This window comes from Rattus norvegicus, chromosome 1, assembly GCF_021556685.1.
Source record: "Rattus norvegicus strain SHRSP/BbbUtx chromosome 1, alternate assembly SHRSP_T2T, whole genome shotgun sequence".
NCBI classification, from domain to species: domain Eukaryota; kingdom Metazoa; phylum Chordata; class Mammalia; order Rodentia; family Muridae; genus Rattus; species Rattus norvegicus.
In genome coordinates, this window is record NC_141534.1 from 211113246 (window position 1) to 211132569 (window position 19324).

Genomic DNA, 19324 nt, shown 5'->3' on the forward strand with positions numbered 1-19324 from the left:
CCAACTTGGTAAACCAATCAGTTGATTTGGGCTATTTCAGGAGTATGGACGAGGGGTTACTTACAGCATCAGAGACAACTCAAAGGGAGCTATATCACCAAAAACTTCAGCATAGGTGATGGTTCACAAAAGCTGGAACCCTGGAGAAAGGCACTTGAATAGGTCAAAGCATTGTCTGTCCTCCTAATTATTTATCTTTAGAGAGGAAGGGCCTTGTAAGTTTCAGGAACATCTGAAACTTGTTAGTTGTTCATTTCCTAAGTCTTAATACCTTCCCTCCAGAAAGGAATGTTTTAATTTGGAGGAAAACTGCTTTACAAAAAATTCCCCACCATGATTGGTCAAACATCTTGGAAATTCTCTCCTTGGCACGTATGTGACCAGAGCCTAAGGGCCTCAAAGAGAGTAGTAGCCTTGGCTCCTAGGCTGTCCATAGCACTAGGAGCAGTTCTGGGAACACAATGGCATCCACTAAAACCCAGATGTTTCACACTGTACATAGACAAAACAGCTGGCCCTGCATGACCTTCAATGTGTAATCCCACTTTAGGCATGAGGCATCCCCATCACTAGAGACAGTGGAGAGCTGATGAGAAAATAGGTGCCCATCTCTGCACATGCAAGAATTATTCTTGTCCCCCTTTTAATAAAAAGAATAATAAAGAATCCTCAGAGACTCCCTCCTGGGGACTCAAATGGCTTTTATTGTGATATTACTCCAGCATTGGTAGCTTGAGTTACTGTTATTGTGACACCACGTCAGCCTCCAGGAACCATAAATCCTTTACTATACCAGCAGCTATACCAGCCTGAAGCCAAATGTACAAATTAACTCAAGAAACCTACTAGCCTAGCAGAGTAGAGAGAGTAACTCCACCCGGGAAGCTACTGGCCAATCATCAGGTTTACATGTATATTATACAAAGTTCCAAATTCGTTCTTTAGACTACTGGGCATGGTGTCCTGAACACCTATAGTCTCAGCACTTAAGAAGCAGGGGTAGGCAGAGCCCTGTGAGTTCCAGGAGGCAGGGCTACATAGTGAGATATTCTGTCTGTCTGTCTGTCTGTCTGTCTGTCTCTCTCTCTCTCTCTCTCTCTCTATATATATATATATATATATACATTCCTTTGTAATATATTCCTCTGTTTTACATATATTCATTTCTTTTACATATATATGTATTCCTTTTGAACATATTTCCAGTGCCTGTAGCCAGAGGGGTGCCAGATGTGATTCCCATAGGGAACATGTCCTTAACTGCCCAAAGATTTAAGAACATGGAGTGAACTGGAAAAGGCTGCGTCTTGAGAACTGGCCTTTCTGTGGTTCCCAGTGAGTCCCTGCTGATGAAGAAGCCCCATTGCCTTCCAGCTTGGGGAAGGGAGTGCCAAGATTTCACAGGAATATTATCTATGGCGACAGCAGCCATTCCTCACCTGGGAAGGGAGCACCTCCACCCTCTGAATTTTTCCTCACTTCCTTATAATCCCAACTCTCAGGGAACCAGCCAGAGGATGGAGGATGGACTCTTGGAAGGCACAGCCAGAATGGCATGAATATTGTATTTGAAGGTGCCCCTGAGGGTTCTCCAGACACAAGACTGGCTAGAGACATTGGGTACACTATTGACCTTCCCAAACGCACTCTCCAGAACTGCAGCCAGGGACTCTGCAGAGATAGAGGATTAGCAATGCTACAAAGAATTCCATTCTAGACCTTCAAGTCCACGGAATTGCTGCCTGGGAGATCATTATAAACAAAACATGCTAACTTTCAAGACCTTTTGTCGAGACACCTCTACTAGAGAACCCTCTGGGAAAGTCCAAGGCAAGTACAGGAGGAAGTAAGTGGGGCTTCTTCGGGGAGGGGTGTGTGTGTGGGGGGGGGTGCCATTCTCAGTCACGACCCAGGGACCTGCCCCGAGGGTTGGGAACCCTCAGGAAACCTGGAGGTTCATCCTGCGCAGGCACAGTGCACCGAGGCCCCAAGAACCAGCTGCACCGAGTTCCCGAACACTTACTCTGGGACTGAGGTGGCAGCACCCACCCAAGCACCCCTGGCCCGGGCACCCCGCAGGCGGGAGGCGGGGCCAGGGGCGGAGCGTCCTAGGGGCGGGGCCTCAGAGGGGCCGGACCTAGCGGTCTATAAAGAGTGAAGAGCTCGGCGCGCGCCCGGTCTGAGCGAGCGCGCCCTTGCTTCAAAGCGGTAGCGACTCTAGCGCCTCCGGCTAGGCCTCCAACCCTTCTCTACCCTACGTCTCAATAGCCGCACCGCAGTTCTCCGGCCCTCAAGCGACCCAGGCTATCTTCCAGTCCCGGACTCCGGTACTGCGTCCCCAGACCGCCCGCTCCAGGACCAACCCAAGCTCCGCAGGCCGCGCGCCGCCATGGGGGTGGAAGGCTGCACCAAATGCATCAAATACCTGCTCTTCGTCTTCAATTTCGTCTTCTGGGTGAGCAGCCACTGGGGACGGGGCGCACCCCACGGCAGCCAGGCCGGGCAGCGCGCTAGGCCCAGCTGAGAAGGCGCAGCGCAACCGCGAAGTTGCGGCGCCACCTGTGGGCTCCGACCGCCGGTTGGGGTCCTGGCGCCCCTCGCCAGCGGGGTTAGGGCCGAGAGCTGAGCTTCCGGGCCTCCGCTCGAGGGGCTTCTGGGGCCGGGAAATCAGGCTCGCTCGCCTGTCCCCTCTGAGTGCTGGGAACTGGTGCAAGAGTCTGCGGGCTAGAGCCAGGTAATCAAGAGCCCTCAGCTGTGAAGGGGGTACTCGCACCCTCCTGAACGTTGTTTTGGGGACCATCCTGCTTCTCGAGCAGTGAGGGGGCTCGAGAAGGGCGGGATCTTGGCGCCCCGCCCCCATGAGCTCATCGTAGCCACCGCCCCTGAATAGGCGGCCTCGAAGTGGTGGGGGCACTCCATACTTGCCTTGGAGATATCAACCCCACTATTACACCACCCCTGCTTACCCTCTAGCTTGGTATTGCCACCCTGGGATGCTCGAGCTCCAGACCTAGAGGGCAGGGTGGCCCGGGCCGCGTGCTGCTGCTCACTGTGCCCCAGTTCCTAACCACCTCCACCCCCATCCCCCCAGCTGCCCCTCCTCCTTGTCTGTCGTCTCCTGCACAGATTACAGCCCCAGCCTGGCCCTTAAGATCCTGTGGAGTCTTTTGAAAGGAAGAGGGCATTCTGAGTTGGTGCAGGCCAGGGTGGTGCAATGATCTTGGGTCTGTACAAACCAGGGGCTTGGGATCTTTTCATATATACAGAATCTAAGCTGGGCTCTCCACTTTGGAAAGAGGTGCACACCCATGTGGTCATCTTGGAATGGAGACATGGGTATAGGAGGGTCTCCAAGTGTCCCTGGGTCCCGACTGTCTACATTGCTGCGAGTAACCATTGGTTACTTACATATGGGCTTCTTTCCATTTCCTGACTAGGTTGGGAATGGGGAGTCTTAACAGACCTGCCAGCGGGGACTTGAGTGGGCAGTGCTGGCCACTCCTCCGGACAGTGGTGCCACCCTCCCCACTGCAGTGCACAGACTGCTCTTCCCACCACCCTCCTTCCCAGAAAGAAATGAGGTTATGCCAAGGCAGTGTGTCTCTAAAGTTGAAGCTGGGAGGGCAAACTTGTAAGACAGCCCCTAGAGTGAGTGTGTAAGACAGGGGACACCTGTTTTCCATCGTGAACTGCTGACGATCCCAGGGGGGGTGTGGGTGGGGTGGAGGGTAATAAGATGTGAGGGATGGGCAGGGACTGGACTAAACTCAGCTGGAGCTATGTATGCTGCACGACTTGCTGCAGGGACCAGTCACAGTGACTCCAGGGAACACACTGAGGGGAGCAGCGTGGGTGATGGGGCTAAACTTGCTCTGCCCGGGCATGCCTTGGGCTCTTGACTGGGTAGCCATGTTGGATAGTGTTTGTCTACTCTGAACCATGCAAGGAGTTAAATGCACTCCCAAGAAGTGTTTTATCCACCTCCCCACCCCCGTTACACCTCAGATGTGGGATGTCAGGACCCTGCAAGATATTTCTTTTTTGGCCCACCCACCTTATCCAACTGGCAGAACCCCCTAGGCTCCCTGGAGTGCTGGGGCTGGGTGAGGTTGCTTGTTTCCCAGGCAGCTGGGGTGGAGTGCCAACATGTCCCTGGGGTACTCTCTATCAAGGCTCCAGGAAACGGTTCTAAAGCCTCTCCCTGCTCCCAGGGGCCTGCCTACTGACTGCAGAACAGCAAAAACTGTATCCTTTCACAATCCCATAGCCCTCTCCTCCCCACCCATGTTGGCCCCACAGTGAGTAGGATATGGTGCAGAGCCAGGCTACATCTGGTGAACACCACCCTGGCAGAGGAGCTCCTTCTGTGCCCCATGTAGCAAGGTCTGTCCTGTGACTATAGTTCCTGATGTCATGAAATTGAACCTTTGGGGAACCCCACCCCATCACTCTGGTCCATGGTCTTCACTTCTCCCCTCTAAAGTGAGAGTTCTTGGGGTCTCTGTCTCCTGGGATTGTGGGTAGACTAGCTAATGCACTCCAGAGTGGAACAAGGGGCTTGGCGCAGAGAAGGCTCAGGAAATGGATGCTGGGCACAGTATCCAAGAGGGAGTGGGGCCAAGAGAAGCTGAGCAATGAAGTAAGAAGTGCCTAGGGAGGGGGCTGAGAGGTCCTGTGGGCCTGTGGTGGGTATGGGGGCTAAGAGCTCTTATGTAGGGAGATTCGGTTGACAGTAAATGTTTCGATGGACACTTTTTAAAATTTCCAGTTTGAAGATTAAAGAGGTTTCTCTGTGGGAGGGGACATTCCAGGCACCCTTGCCTGCACACTCTCACTCCCACCAGTCCTCCTTGGGCTTGAGTTCAGAACCTACTCAGGGCCTGGCAGAGTTCTAGACTCCCAAGATATACCGGGCAGGTCACAAACCTGAAAAATGAGTGGTGTGCAGCAGAGACCATGTAAGATGCTCTTAGAAGTAGGGTAGTTACTTGTCCCTGAGACAGGTCTGGGGGTAAAGGGACCAGTCTCCTGACTCCGGCTGGGAATAGGGCAAGAGAGCAGGGGATGGTTTATCGCTCTGCCAGCCTATAGCTTGGGGTGGGTCTGTAGGAACTTTGTGTGATAATGTCTCCATAGGAGTAGTCAGTTAAGGGGAGGAGGCTGCCACCAATCTTCACTGTGTTCCCCCACAGAACTGGCTGCTCCTCCAGCCTAAGGCTGCTGGTGGCCCCCTTCCAGTAGCCTAGGCAGCCAGACCCACCACAAAAGGCTGATTACAGCCTCTTAACTGGCATTTAATTCTCCAGACTGAACATGACTGTCTGTCACCCAGCGGTCTGCTGCCTTCCTTCCGGCAGAGGGGCTCCAATCCTGTGGGCTCAGGGTAGAATGAGAACTTCCTGTGCCTAGGTTCACCAGTGGAAGAACAGACTTCCCCTCATTTCCCCAGGCTGTCTGCTGGCCTGGCTTTGGGAAAGACAATCATTGGGTTGGGCTGCCTGAGAGGGGGAAGTCTGGTTCATCCCTGGACTGGCTTCACAAAAGGACATCCGAGCAGTGGGGGGCACAGAGCTAGAGTAGAGAAGTGGGAAGCCCCCTGATATCCTCTACTCTGGTTTCCACACACTGCCCCCTCATAGTAAGAGCCCAGACCCCATTCTTTCTGGACCCTTCTGGCTTTCTCTCTGCACTTGCCTTCTAGCTCCGTCCTACCTCACACAGAGCTTCTGTGACGCTCTAGGGGCATACCAACAACTGCCAACCTTGATTCCTGCACCCAGAGCCCTGCCAAAGGGATTGGAACCTCGGTTGTAAAAGGCTTAGGGTCCAGCTGCCCTAGGGAGAGAACAGGAAATCACCCTTGTTCGTGGGAGAGGGTTCAGGTACCTATGGCCCTGACACCAGGGAATCAGGTAGGACATAGTGTGAGTGTTGGGTGGTCCTATAGGTACCCATTTTGTTCCTAGGACTGTTGCTAGAGAATTAGGTGTCCCGAGAAGTGGCCTTTGGTAACCTTCAACTGTTTAGTACTCTGACCTGGCACGCCAGTGACTGACTGTGACCCCTAGTACCTCCCCCACAAACACAAACATACACACACACACACACACACACACACACACACACACAAACGGGGGTGGGGGTGGAGAGAAAGAACACACTTCTAGATCCAGTCTAAGCTATTCTGCCTGGCTAGCTGCAGAGCATGGGTTATGCAAACTATTTGGGCTCTACCTTTGAGGGAACTGTTCACAAGGGGTTGGGCATCAAGCAGTTGGTGGTGGGCATCCTGGAGTGGCTGCCAAAGTAACTGCAAGGGGGTGTTGGGAGAGGGAGACTGCCTTCCTTCATGTGGAGTCTGGGGAGAGCTTCAGGGATGGGAGTGCAGGGGGTGCTTTAGAACCAGGACACCCATAGTTTTCTAGCCCCAAAGCACTGAGTTGGTAATCCAGGCCAAGAGCCTGGGAACCAGGCAATTTGGGCAGAAGATGCTGGGTAATAGGGCCCCCAAGGGTCCTGTGTTTCCCTTGCACTGTCTCACGGGTCACTCCATACACGATGTCAGCTTGGGTCATTAGCACTTTCTCAGGGTGGGTCTGTGGCGTCCTCTGTGACTTGTTTAGCTGTGCTTTCACCCGTGGTCAAGCATCAGTGTTGGCTCTGTACTGCAGCTAAGCAGTAAGGTCCCAATGGTATTTACAGATGTCTGGTGTGGCTGGGTGCGGAAATGAGGAAGCTCAGGCCACCTGTCCTCCTGAAGCCCATCCCTGAGCTCTGGAGTGGGACCTTGTGTTGCAAGGGCTTGTGGAGTGTGACAAACACATACTGTGGAGTGTGACAGGCATATACTATCACTGCCGTCCACCCACTAGTGTTCATTCACCTCACAACTCTTTTTGTCTGTTTTCAAGGCAGAGCTTTTCTGGCCATCCTGGAACTCTCTGTAGACCAGGCTAGCCTCAAACACAAGAGATCGCCTGCCTCCACCTCTGCCTCTGCCTCTGCCTCTGCCTCTGCCTCTGCCTCTGCCTCTGCCTCTGCCTCTGCCTCTGCCTCTGCCTCTGCCTCTGCCTCTGCCTCTGCCTCTGCCTCTGCCTCTGCCTCTGCCTCTGCCTCCTCTCTGCCCCTTTCTGCCCCTGCCCCTGCCTCTGCCTCTGCCACTGTTTCTGCCTCTGCCTCTGCCACTGTTTCTGCCTCTGCCTCTGCCTCCTCTCTGCCCCTGCCCCTGCCCCTGCCCCTGCCCCTGCCCCTGCCCCTGCCCCTGCCCCTGCCCCTGCCTCTGCCTCTGCCTCTGCCTCCCAAGTGCCGGGATTAAAGGTACTGTGCCACCATCACCTGGACTCTCATTACTTTTCATGGCTAAAAGTCCTCATCCTAGGGGAATGGCCTGGCCTTTGCCCCAGGAAACAGTCTTCTCCTGTACTCTGGAGACCATGATAACAGTTCATTCAGCTCTCCCAAAGTAACACTCTGCTGGACTGTTATCAGACCCGTTGCAGGTGATAAGGGAACTGAGGTTTTTAAGCAACTAGCTGCCGCTCGAGGAAGCAGTGGGATAGGGTAGAACTGCACTCCACTGTGCTGCCATGTTCCATAGTCAAAGTGGCCTGTAAAGCTGTGCCAGCCCCGCAGCCTGGCCTTGAGACAGAGGGTCCTGCCTAACCTGGGACAGACGGAAGCCTCTTGGTGCTGCTGGTGGTAATGCCAGAGCTATGTAGAGCTTCTGCCTACTCTCAGCCCCTGCCTCCCTTTGTATTTTTCTGGGTACCAGGCTTCCCTGGATCCTCTGCAGCACTCATCCTAGAGGAGGGCAGGTACAGGACAGGTGGGGAAGGTACTTCTAGCCTCCTTGCCTGAGAAGGAGCCGTGTAGTGTGGCACCATGTAGAGTGGCCCAGCCCAATCTCCTGTACCTCAAGACAGCAGTGTATTCTCCCGTGGCCATGCCTTAGCCCTTTCCACCACCACCCCCAGGCTATCAGTTGGGCCCCAGAGCTAGGCTTTTGCTTTACTGCCTATTTTTAGATGCTAGGACAGTGGCTTCCTGAGGCAAGGGGCCTTGTGAAAGGAACCATACTTCCTGGCCAAAGCAAGGATTCCTGCCTCTCTCTCTAGCTTCCTTCCTGAGCTTCCTTTGGTTGACTGCAAGTCTTTACCTCTCCTAGGAAGGCCTGAGTAAGATCCATTATCTCTCAGGGAAGAATCTGGCCTTGTCCCCATCGTCCATGCCCCAGACCAGGTCCTGAACTCCTGTGGTGCCTTGAACACATGAGATGAACATGCCAGGACCCCCGTTAAGGCAGCACCTAAGTTAGCCTCTTTACCTAACCAATGCCCCTAAAAACACTCTGAACCTCTTAACTCTGACTTATCCCAGTCGCCCAGGGAAGGCCTCTTGAGGCCACTGCCTTTGGTCTCCACAGCCTCTGCCATCACAGGAGAGGTTCCTGGAACCCCTTGGCACCTCCAAATTGCTTAGGTGGGCAGGCATTTTGTGGTACACCTTCCAGTTTGCATCACGTACCCAAAAGGCTTTGAGTAAGCCCCAACCCTCAGCCTTTGGTTTTTCTCTTGTGGCACGAAGGGTCACTTAAAGGAACAAGCTATTGTTACAGTGAGCTTTATGGAGCATTTTGGGGTATCTGGGTGAACATTCACACCTACCAAGCTGGTTTCAGGAGCCTTGTCCCTTCCTAGTGGGCTTCGTGTGGGTAGCAATGGGAAAGCTTCAGAGAAGCCCCTATCTGAGGTTGGGCCAAGGCTGGGCAGGGGGCAGCTAGCACAGAGTAGAACACTGTCCCAAGCCTGTTCCCTTTCAGTCACTTCTGGGAAACCACAAGCCCAGCTGGGCAGGGACCCAGCACGCTTGGCAGCTCCTCATCTTGTTAAAGTTTGAGTCTGTTATGGATTAGTCCTTAAGAAGGAGGAAGCAACATAATCCTGCATAGAGTCATGAATGCATCCTTTTGTGTCAGGGAAGGAACTCCAGGAACCTGGACATGCCACCTGGGTGCTTCCCACCCCCACCTCTAAGCAGAAGGCCTTTAGGCTACAGGAGCAGGTGGCAGAGCCACCTGGAGAAAGGAAGCTTTGGGCAGAGGTGTCTTAGGTCCCTGAGTGGGTTCTCGAAGACATCCCAGGTTCTGCTGTCGGTAAGAATCTTCACGGCTCACTTGCTCCTCAGCTCTATCGAGAGCTAAATACAGTGACATCATATTTAGCAGCCTGTGCGTATCACTTCCCCTGTTTACAAATGACGAGGAGGGTGGAGGAGTTGAGATGGATCTGTGATACCCTAGCTGGCATATGACACAGCCAGACGCTCAGACCATCCTTACCCTTACCTGGGGCTCCATCCAGTGGCACCCCTCCATTTTCCATGGACACCAGACTTTCTTATTTTCTTCTTTTAAACGGGTGTGAGTGTTGCCCGGATTTTGCAGATCATTCTGAACCTATGGTTCTAGAGACAAGATGTATATATATATATATATATATACCTGACTGCTACTAATCACTTGGACACCCCTATCCCCTTCTTGGGCCTGGGGAATGTAGTTTAGCAGAGCCACTGATCCAGGGACTGTGGAGTGGAGCAAGGGTGGGGTAAGTAGCTTTCTGAAGCTGTGCTTGACATATAATAGTCAACATTTACACTCCATGAAACTTAGCACCTTCAGGAGAGTATCCTGGGCTCTCTGTGGTCCCCCTTTATCCCATCTCACGGCAGAATTTCTGTTGGGTTATCACCGTACTATCTTGAACGAACTTTGAATTCTGCTTTCATCTGAGCAGGGTCAGAAGGCACCAGCTGCTTCATCTTCTATGTGCTCCTTTTATTCCCCATGATTGAACTGTCCTCCATGCTGTCTCACGGGCCATGAGATGGACCCAGGGTCTGCCCATTCACTGACCAGGGGACATATGGACTGCTCTAGGTCAGGCTGTAACAGGGAAACATTTGGGGGACATGCACACACGAGCATAAGACCTGAAGTGCAAGGCTGGCTGTGGTAAGTGGGAGGTGCCAGCTAACTTTCTCAGAGGAAGACTTCAGAAATGCTTGCCAATGCAGAAGCACCACTCCTCACCCCACCCGGGAGCACCGGTGGCAATTTGGGGTCAGTGGGTAGATTCATAATCTCCTTGTGGCTCTTTAGTGCTTCATGATGTCAGGAGAGTAGTCTGAACCAGTGCTTGCATGCCCTCTGTGTGTGTGTGTGTGTGTGTGTGTGTGTGTGTGTGTGTGTGTGTGTGTGTGTACACATCTTATAAAACATGAGTGTGGTTTAGCTCTCTTACCATAGAGTTTTGGAAGTTCCTCATCTGTTTTGGTTATGTTAGTTACATTTGAAGCTGAGGTTTCTTTCCAGCCTCTTAGTCCTTGAAGACCCTTGTCCCACCTTCCTGGGCCCCTTACTTTTCCCAGCACTCCCTCTACCTCTCCCTAGAGCAGCAGGGTGAAGGGTCACTTTGCTGGAGGAAGTCATCCCAGTGCCTGACTTTCCTTCCCATTCAGCTCTGATTGCCCCTGGGACAATGGGGTGAGTGGCCAAGTCCCTATTCCCAGATGCCTTGCCTACCCCCACCCCAGTTTGGCCTCTCTTATGATTGACAGCCACAGATCCTTAGCTTTCTCTTTCTCTTTCTCTCTTTTTATTCAGGTCTGTCAGTTAAAGAATAAATCCCAGAGAGTTTTCTGGAGTCAACTCCCTGATCCCAACTCTTTTATAAAACCTGTCTGTAAGTGATGGCTTGGCCAGACACCCACATTAGCAGCCTTTGGGACTCAGCTGAACAGCATCTCTCACCCTGTTTTGCCCCCAGTTCACAGACAATATCCCCTTACCATTAGAGAAGCCAGAGTCAAGCATGGTTGTGTGCTCGACTGTTTTACAGGTAAGCCCACAGACTGAGGAAAGCAGGGTGACCCACCAGCTGCCCCTCAGCCTCTGTGGCTATCAGGGTTTGTCACCGCAGGGTCATGTTACCACCAAGGGAAGGATGAGGAACAGGTGTGCCTCCTGGTTCTCCTGCTCAGGTTCTCAGAAAGACCTCTGGACCAGTTCTTAAACAAAATAAGTGATGTTTCAAAGGAAGCCAGGTTACCAGGGCAACTCAGTCCTGTCACTGCCTCCTCAAGCCAGTTTAGGAGGAGTCTGGCACTGTGCTGCCTGCTGGAGCCTGTGCCATGCCCTACCCTCCTGCCTCTGTTGCCCAAGTTGATGGCTAGGCTCTTAAGGGTGTGTAGACAGAGCTGTCGCTGTAACGTGCTGGAAGGTCTGGGGATCCCCAGCATTACTAGGGCTGTTACACATGAAGGCACCGTCAGAGTCTCAGTCTTCATGCCATTTGTGGATTGGGCACAGGTGCTCGGTGTGACTTTGATTTTTATATTACACACTCTCTTCTCTTAGGCTCTGGTGGAGGTTGGGGGCTCATCCCTCTTGGATTGGAGTGTGAACATGGAATTAAACACCTAAAGAGGAGACTGAGAAACTGAGGAAGAAGGGCGCATGAATGGGGTAGGAGTAGAGGGCGATGGTAATCAGGAGAAAGTATCCCCCACCACAGCTTCCTCTTTGAGGGTTAAGCAGAGCACGAGATCCTAGGGTAGAAGAAGGTAGGTGAGTTCCATATGTCCTCTTTCCGGGACCATCCTGCTTGGGAATTTCCCCAGAACTTTCTTGAGCTTGTGCTCTGTCCTGAATCCCCAGAGTGAAGAGCAGGTGCCCTTTCAGGCCCGGGTTCTGGTTTCTATTTGCTGTCTCTACTGGGGAGTGCCACTGACCCTTCCAGAAGAGAAGGCCTAGAAGTGGGGAAGAGATTGCCTCCCTTGGTCTGTTCTCACCGTGGGGCCTGGTGACATCACATGGTCACCCCTGTCCTCCTGGCAGGGAGACCTTGGTGTCTCTACCGCAGAGTTCTCAGTACCCTACCTGAAGCAGTCTCTACACAGTCTCAGGGCCGTTGGGACAGGGTACCAGGGGAGAGCCCGGCAGCATCCTGAGTGGCTAGGGCTCATTGTGGCCACTTCTCAGATAAAAATGTTGTACAGTTGGTCAATCTGGAACAGTAGGGGGAAAAAATGTTTCCTGTTGATTTTGGAGACAAGGTTTCAATAGCCCAGGCTAGTCTCAAACTCACATGACCTTGAATTCCTGATCCTCCTGCTTTTACTTCTCAAGTGCCACCAAACCCAGTTTACGTGGTGCTAGCTTGAACCCAGGGCTCCCTACATTCTTATCAACTGAGCCACGTTTTCTGCCCAAACCTCCTTGTTTGTGTCGTGCACTATTAGAGGTACACTTGAACTCTGTTCTAGAGTTACAATGAAAGGAGCTGGTGGGACCCAGAGCTCAGCGGCAGTGGCTCAGTGAGCAGACCCCATGGGGCCTGGTTGACGTCCGGCTCCACAACTGGAAGTGATGGCTTTATATGATAAGCATCGTAGGGTTCCATCGCCTCACAGCGCTCTGGCCTCTATATGACATTGTTCCTGATTTTTTTTTCCTAGCTGGCTGGAGGTGTGATCCTAGGTGTAGCTCTGTGGTTGCGCCATGATCCACAGACCACCAGCCTTCTCTACCTGGAACTGGGAGACAAACCAGCACCTAGCACCTTCTATGTGGGTGAGTAACAAAGAGACAGGGTCTAGTCACAAGTCCAGAACAGTCAGGGAGGGCTTCCAGGAAGAGGCTGATGAATCTGAATCTGGTGGGTGGGGCATTAGAACCCACAGTGGCCTAGGCCTAGTATGAGCTGGAGAGGGAGGCTGCCTACAAGAGGAGAGTTGGGTTGGGTGTGGTGCTGCTGGGGACCCCACAGATCTGAGACTGGGCTAAACTGAAAGGAAGCAGCTGGGAAGGGCAGGGGCCTTGTAGGACCTTGCTTATTTTAACATGGACATTTCTAGTGAACCTTCCTGGGCAGGGTGGGGCTGGATGCCTGGGCTAGCAACAGCTGAGGCCCCAGGAGTCCTGAGTTGGGGAAGGCTGGAGACAGTGAATGACTCAGATACCCCATCACACCCCACCCCACCCCCACCAGCAGAGGCCAGACTGCTGCACCTGCCTTATTTGGCTGCCTGTGGGGGACTGAGCACCTCCCTCTCAAGCAGGAAGATAGCGGCTGAGCTATGCTGTCCTATGCTGTGGTCCACTATTCTGTGCTGAAGGAGGAAGCTTTCCTCCTTCCTCCCCCTGGAAGAGGGACCTGGTGTCCCGAGAACTGAAGAAGTATTTGGAGATGGTTTCACCCTTCTAAAGCTCTCACCTTCATCAGGGGTCTAATGTGGATCTTCCTCCTCCTCCTGTGGAGCCTAGAAGGGGCTGGGGAGACATGCTTGAGGCTGAGTGGGGACCAGGAGATCTGAAGTAATCAGCATTCTCCCTTTCCGCCTAAGTGCCCCAGAGCAGACAGGGCTTTGGTCACCACATGACTCGCTCTATTTCCTTCCTCCCTATACTCTGCCCACAGCTTCAGCGTGGGTAAAATGGACCGTGGTAGAGTCCAGACAATGTAGGCTGGGGCCAGAACCTGGTCTCCTTCGAGGAAGGCTGTGAGGGGTAGCAGTTTTCAGGCGTGGTTGTTAGTAGGAAAGGGCCCACACCAGCTATCCGTCCTTGGATCTGGTACCTTCAGAGGAGGAGGAGGATGCCCACTAGCTCATACAGACACTGGCTTGTTGTGTAGCAACTGGTATGGGTCTCTTTACAAGGGAGATCTGGGCGTCAGAGACAGACAAGGGGAAGGCTGTGTTCCCACTCTGCACTGGTATGGCAGGAGAGGCTGGGTACCCTGCAGAGCCCAGATAGGGTGGCCTAGGAAGCAGGTCTCTATCCTCATGTTCTCATAATAGTCTACTCCAGGCTCCAGTTCCAGAGCTGCTCAGCCACCTGCCCATCTGGGGTTATGGCCCCCTGGATACTGGGTAAATAGTCTCAGGGACTACACTGTGTAGCAGGTTGGGTGCTGACAGCAAGGCCCATAGCCTATGGGTAGGAGCTACTCTGGCTGCTGTGTCCCTGGACAACCTGAATTGACTTTCTGGAGCCTCCTGCTGCCCCTGAACTGAGCTCCTCTAGGCCCTGAAAAAGGTGTCTTGTCCAGTGTTTAGGAGAGTGAGTTCAGGGCTTGCCTAACATCCCAGAAACCACCACATGGGCTTTAGGTGAGACATGCGTTAGGCCTAGGAAGTCCTGGGACAGTGCCTGTGTGTTGGGTGCCCGACTGTATGTATCCTCCTTTGAGACAGCCTACACCTCATCTTGAGGTTGGGGTTTCAGGGCTTGACAACAGGGACCTGGTTGAAGGTGCTCCGCCCATTGGGAGGCAAAGGTGAAACCAGTTTCTAGGCAACCTTGGTGGGAGGTTTCCCCTAGACCAGGCATGTTTAGTGAGGCCAGAGGATTTGGCCTGTTTCTAAGTCTGGCAGCAGGTCCAGGCCACGGTACTTTCTCCGCTGGTCTGGCCAGGCAGGGGACAATGGGTCTGACTCTGTACAAGGAAGCTTGGACTGCCCTGCATTGTTGCCGTGGAGACTGGGGGATGGGCTGCTTCTACTGAGGAACCAAGAGATGGAGGGCTCATCAGAGACACAGTGTGCTTTCCCTCGGGGCTGAGGGGTACTGTGGCCACTGAGGCAGGGACATGGTCCAACTGGTGCCTCGTGGGCCACAGTGTTCCCCTGTAAACTCACAGCCCAGCCAGTGGCAGATGTTGGGTGCTCTGCTCAAACTATCCCTATCATTCTGTCAGCCCTCCAGCCACCCCCCCACAGGTTCCTGTCCTTAGAGTTAGGTGAGCAGAATGGTTATACAGCGTTCCTGAGATGAGGTGCCTGGAGTTGGTTACTGGCTTAGCTTACCCTTGTCTTCACACTCATCCAGTATTGGGAGTCCTGGACATCGGGCCCCGACATCCACGCCACTTCCCCATTTCATGCACTGAAGTGGGTAGTCTGCCTCAGACCTCTACAGTGAGTGCCGAGGAGGGTTCCTGATCTCAGGTGCAGGTGGTGGGGGACTGGCTCCAGAGCAGAGCATACCTGTGAAATGGAGATTACCCGTGTTCTCTGGGCACTGAATTGCTGTTTTGTCCTCCAGTGGCAGTGGCGGCTCCTCTCACAGGACACTGAGGCACAAATGGCGCACATTGCTAACCTCTGCCTGTTGTGGTTGTGAGTCAGATCTTCCTATCTCAGGCAGTGGTGCATGCAGCCTGCTTACCCAGCTCTTCCCCTCCCCAGGCATCTACATTCTCATTGCTGTGGGAGCTGTGATGATGTTTGTAGGCTTCCTGGGGTGCTATGGGGCCATCCAGGAGTCCCAGTGCCTGCTGGGGACGGTGAGTAGAAAGGGCTGAAGGGCTGGGGAGCAGGGTTTCTGGCAACTTACGTGTCTTCCCCAAGGTTTTGGTTTTCCTGTTCGCTTGATTTCCATTGGGTCTGCATATGAATATATATCTTAGAAAAAGGGATTTCACTTTAGAAAAAAATAGACTCCAGAAGGGCATCTCACCCCTAAAGCCAGCCTTAGTGCTCCTGACCATACTAGCTACTGGAGAAGAAGCTGAAGCCCAGATAGATATGCCTTCTAGAGCCTGGTCAGCCTGGGAGGGAGGCCCTGACAGTATCGAAAGCAGGGGAAACGAATGAAGCACACTTCATAGTTTAACCTTTCCATGGCTGTAGGATAAAGGAGGTGAGGAAACTGAGGTCAGGGTTGCGGGGTGTTTTGCTGCATGTGCCTCAGTGAAGGCTGTGGACACTTGGACTTGTCAGCTGCATTTCTTACACCAGCCATATCCTGCAGAATAGGAAGCAGGGGGAGGCCGTGACAACTTGGCCATCTCAGTGGGGCTGTATCAGGCTCTATCTCTCAGTGGCTCTACATGGCTCATTCTTAATCAGGCCATGGTTAGTGGATACAGCCAACCCCCTTGGCACATAGTTGTTGGTCACGTGGGCTAGGCCTGGGCTTGCTGGTCAAGGCTCTGACCTCTTCTTTCTCCTAGTTCTTCACTTGCCTTGTGATCCTGTTTGCCTGTGAGGTAGCTGCGGGCATCTGGGGCTTTGTAAACAAAGACCAGGTAAGCCAGATTCACTGGGGAGGGAGATATGCCCTCTGCTCTGAGCCCATAGGTTATCAGGTACTTTTTTTTAATTTCTGGGGCCCATTGGTGGGGGCAGGGTCTTGGGAGCTTAGTGGAAGAGGTGGCATGGGGCTGAGCACATGGGGGGTGGGATGAATACTCTTGGTGGTAGCCCCTTCGCTGCACGTGACCATGATTCTCCCCCAGATCGCCAAGGATGTGAAGCAGTTCTACGACCAGGCCCTTCAGCAGGCTGTGATGGATGATGATGCTAACAATGCCAAGGCAGTGGTGAAGACCTTCCACGAGACGGTACAGCTAAGCTGGAGCAGGAGGGCAGGTTGTGGGGTGTGTGGGGGCATGAGTCCCAGATCTCTGTAACAAGACCTGGGAAAGGTTCTCCTCTATGATTAGATTCCCCAGGTAGGAATCTAATGGGCCTCGTTTTCCCAGGGGTTTGGAGGAATGGGACTTGTGTGCAGGGTGACCAACCAGGCAGAAGGACAGACAGCTCCCAAGTGTATATTTTGGGGTGATGCTGTGCTGTGGGCTTGATCTTTCCCTTGACAGTGTTGTTCTTGGTCTCTGCAGCTCAACTGTTGTGGCTCCAATACGCTGACCACACTGACCACCACCGTGCTGAGGAACAGCCTGTGTCCCTCAAGCAGCAACTCATTCACTCAGCTTCTGAAGGTGGCGTGGAGTGGGGGTGGGCATCATATCCTGGGTGGTAGGTAGGGGAATGTGGCACGCCAGGAAGATCAGCACTCTGAACAGGCAGGACCTCTGAAAGGCCCATAGACCATCTCAATTAGTGGGATGCAGGGTCCTGACAGCCTGGGTTAACCCCTGCAATATCCTGAAAACCTGTTCTCTTGAGTAGTCCCTCAAACACTGGTACCCTAGGGTACTAGTGAGGTCAAAAACACTACCCCGTGATAGAGAAGGCCACAGGCAGCAGGTCCATGTGTTTTACATTTATTTACATGTGGAAGATAAGCTGTGGTGCCTAGGCCCCATCACTGAGTAGGGTGGTAGCTGTGACTTAGCCACTGACTGTTAACCACCGTCTTGCCATCCCTGCAGGAAGACTGCCATCAGAAAATCGATGAGCTCTTTTCTGGGAAGCTGTACCTTATTGGAATTGCAGCCATTGTGGTAGCTGTCATTATGGTAAGCACAGGGCCTCTGGTGGGTAGGCGGGCAGAAAGCATCCTTCCCAGGGTCTTAGGTGCTGACTGTGCCTCTCCCTCCTGCAGATCTTCGAGATGATTCTGAGCATGGTGCTGTGCTGTGGCATCCGGAACAGCTCCGTGTACTGAGGCCCTTCGCTTCGCACCAGATGGTCCCTGGAATGACCAGCGGCCACCTTGGGGGCCATGGCCTGTGTATATACTATTTCTGTATTACTCTGCTACACTTAGCCTTTTTACTTTTGAGTCTTTTTTGTTCTGAACTTTTCCTGTCACCTTTTGGAGCCGACACCACACATAGGTGGCGTATGTGGGGACGTAGAGGTGGAGCTGGCCCTAGCTGGCAGGGCCCTGTACTTCTGGGACCCCTGGAGAGTTCTGCCTGCTGAGCCAAACCTCCTCCATAGCTACTTGTCCAGAGGCCACATAGCCAAGCTAGAAGGCCATGTCCACCCACTCTGCCCACTGTGGGTCACATCGCTCCCATCTTTTTAATCCTTGTCCCTTTCCTGCCTCCATTTCAAGAGCTGGGTTTGTAAGCACTCTTATGCCTTCAATGCACTTATTCTTTCTAACGTGTCACCTTCAACTGTAATTAAATCTTGAAACAGTCATTTAATAAAGGAGGAAAAAATCAGGCATGCTAATGGGACTGCCAGACCTCTTCCTGTGCCAGTGGTGTCAGAGACCTGGCTCGTCAGCTCTGAACTTTGCCAGGTACAGGGTGAGCAGGTCCAATAGAGCCTGTGGAACACAGTGGGTGGGGAGGGCTGGGACCCTGGGAGCACTCCATGTTGAGTACTCCCTCACTTCTGTACCTCCCTGTACTGGGAGCTCAATGCTGACCTAACACCAGCCTTGACCTCATTTCCACTCATCTGTTGGGAATGCCAGGTCGGCTGAGTCGGGTAGGAGGAGCCACAAGGCAGGGGAATCCAGCACAGAATGTTGGGGATAAACTGCAAGAACACTTTCCTTTTGAGGGACAAGACAGTAAAGGTTAGACCATTACCCCATCTCAGGTATCTAGGTGTTAGAAATATTCCACTGAGCTGGATGGTTCTAGCTTGTGTCTCAAGAAATAAAAGGCAGTCCGCTGAGCTCACCCCTGTGAACTGAGGATCAGGCTAAAGCAACCTCCTGGACACAAGGGGCAACCACCACTGTCTTTCTATTTGACTCCTGTCTGCACCCCTCCCCCAGGCTGCTGGCATATTTAATTGGCCACTAGAGAGGAGAAGTCCTGGCTAAGATTCAGGTCCCAGCAGTAGGCTGATTTGTCGGTGAACCCCAAGCTTGTACTAGGGCATTCTAGGTCTCAGCCACCTCCACCCCCCACGCCAGGGCAACCTGTTCCATGCTTGGCTGGCTTCTGAGGGAACCTTTATATTCTATGTTGTGAGGCCCATGGGCACCAGGCCAAGGCTGTTGGAAGCCTGTTGCACAGCTTCAAGAACATAGTAAAGGAGGAGAGAATGCAGCAGCCCAGTGGATCCTCAGACTCTGGTGTCTAAGGATGCAAGAAAACAGTCCCAGGCCTGGAGGAGGATTATGTGTGGCCTTGAATAGTAGGGTCAGCGTCCAGCACCTAAAGCGTCCGTCCGTGCCTGTGTCAGGAAGCACAGACAGGCAGTGCCCACGGTAACGGCCTCGAATCTATGAAGCCCCAACCAACCCATTACAAGGACCACCACGTCTCTATACGCCAAGAGCCAACCAGGACCTTGGTCCCGCCCAACTCCAGAAAGCCAACAAAGCACAAGACCCGCACCACTTCCGCCCAGGGCCGGAAGTGTCTGGGAAACTGGTTGTAGCTCGCAGTGCGTAGTGACGCACTTCCTCGTGTCGGACCCGGCCCAGGTGGCTTCCGACAGACGACGCTAGAAGCCTCAACCCTTTGCGATTGGCAGTTAACCCTAGAGTATTGTGGGAATCACGGCTCCGCCTTTTCCCCTTTCGTCATTTCTGGGTGGATTTCCGTGTGCGCTCCGGTCTTCGGGATGGCACACATGTTACAAGTCCCGGCAGGCATTAGGC

General features: G+C 53.1%; 2 protein-coding genes across 8 annotated transcripts in view; both read left to right on the forward strand.

Annotated features, from left to right (window-relative positions):
- Tspan32 (tetraspanin 32) overlaps positions 1–1846 on the forward strand; it is a 45574-nt gene extending 43728 nt beyond the window's left edge. For 6 of the 7 annotated variants that reach the window (XR_015633726.1, XR_015633716.1, XR_015633846.1 and 3 more), the window contains one exon: positions 1503–1830. Coding sequence is in view for 4 of the 7 variants with exons in the window: in XM_087577444.1 (XP_087433570.1) it covers positions 1503–1717 (215 nt within the window). In the remaining 3 variants the exon portion in view is untranslated. Of the gene's footprint in view, positions 1–1502 lie in introns of all 7 variants that reach the window. The other variant, XM_087577441.1, reaches the window with a different exon arrangement.
- A 295-nt stretch (positions 1847–2141) lies between these two features.
- On the forward strand, positions 2142–17934 carry Cd81 (Cd81 molecule). Its single transcript, NM_013087.2, is given in 8 exon segments — positions 2142–2455; positions 12517–12631; positions 15250–15347; positions 16017–16091; positions 16302–16406; positions 16686–16787; positions 17181–17267; positions 17354–17934. Coding segments are annotated over 8 exon segments (711 nt in total). The 5' UTR covers positions 2142–2389; the 3' UTR covers positions 17417–17934.
- Positions 17935–19324: the final 1390 nt, after the last annotated feature.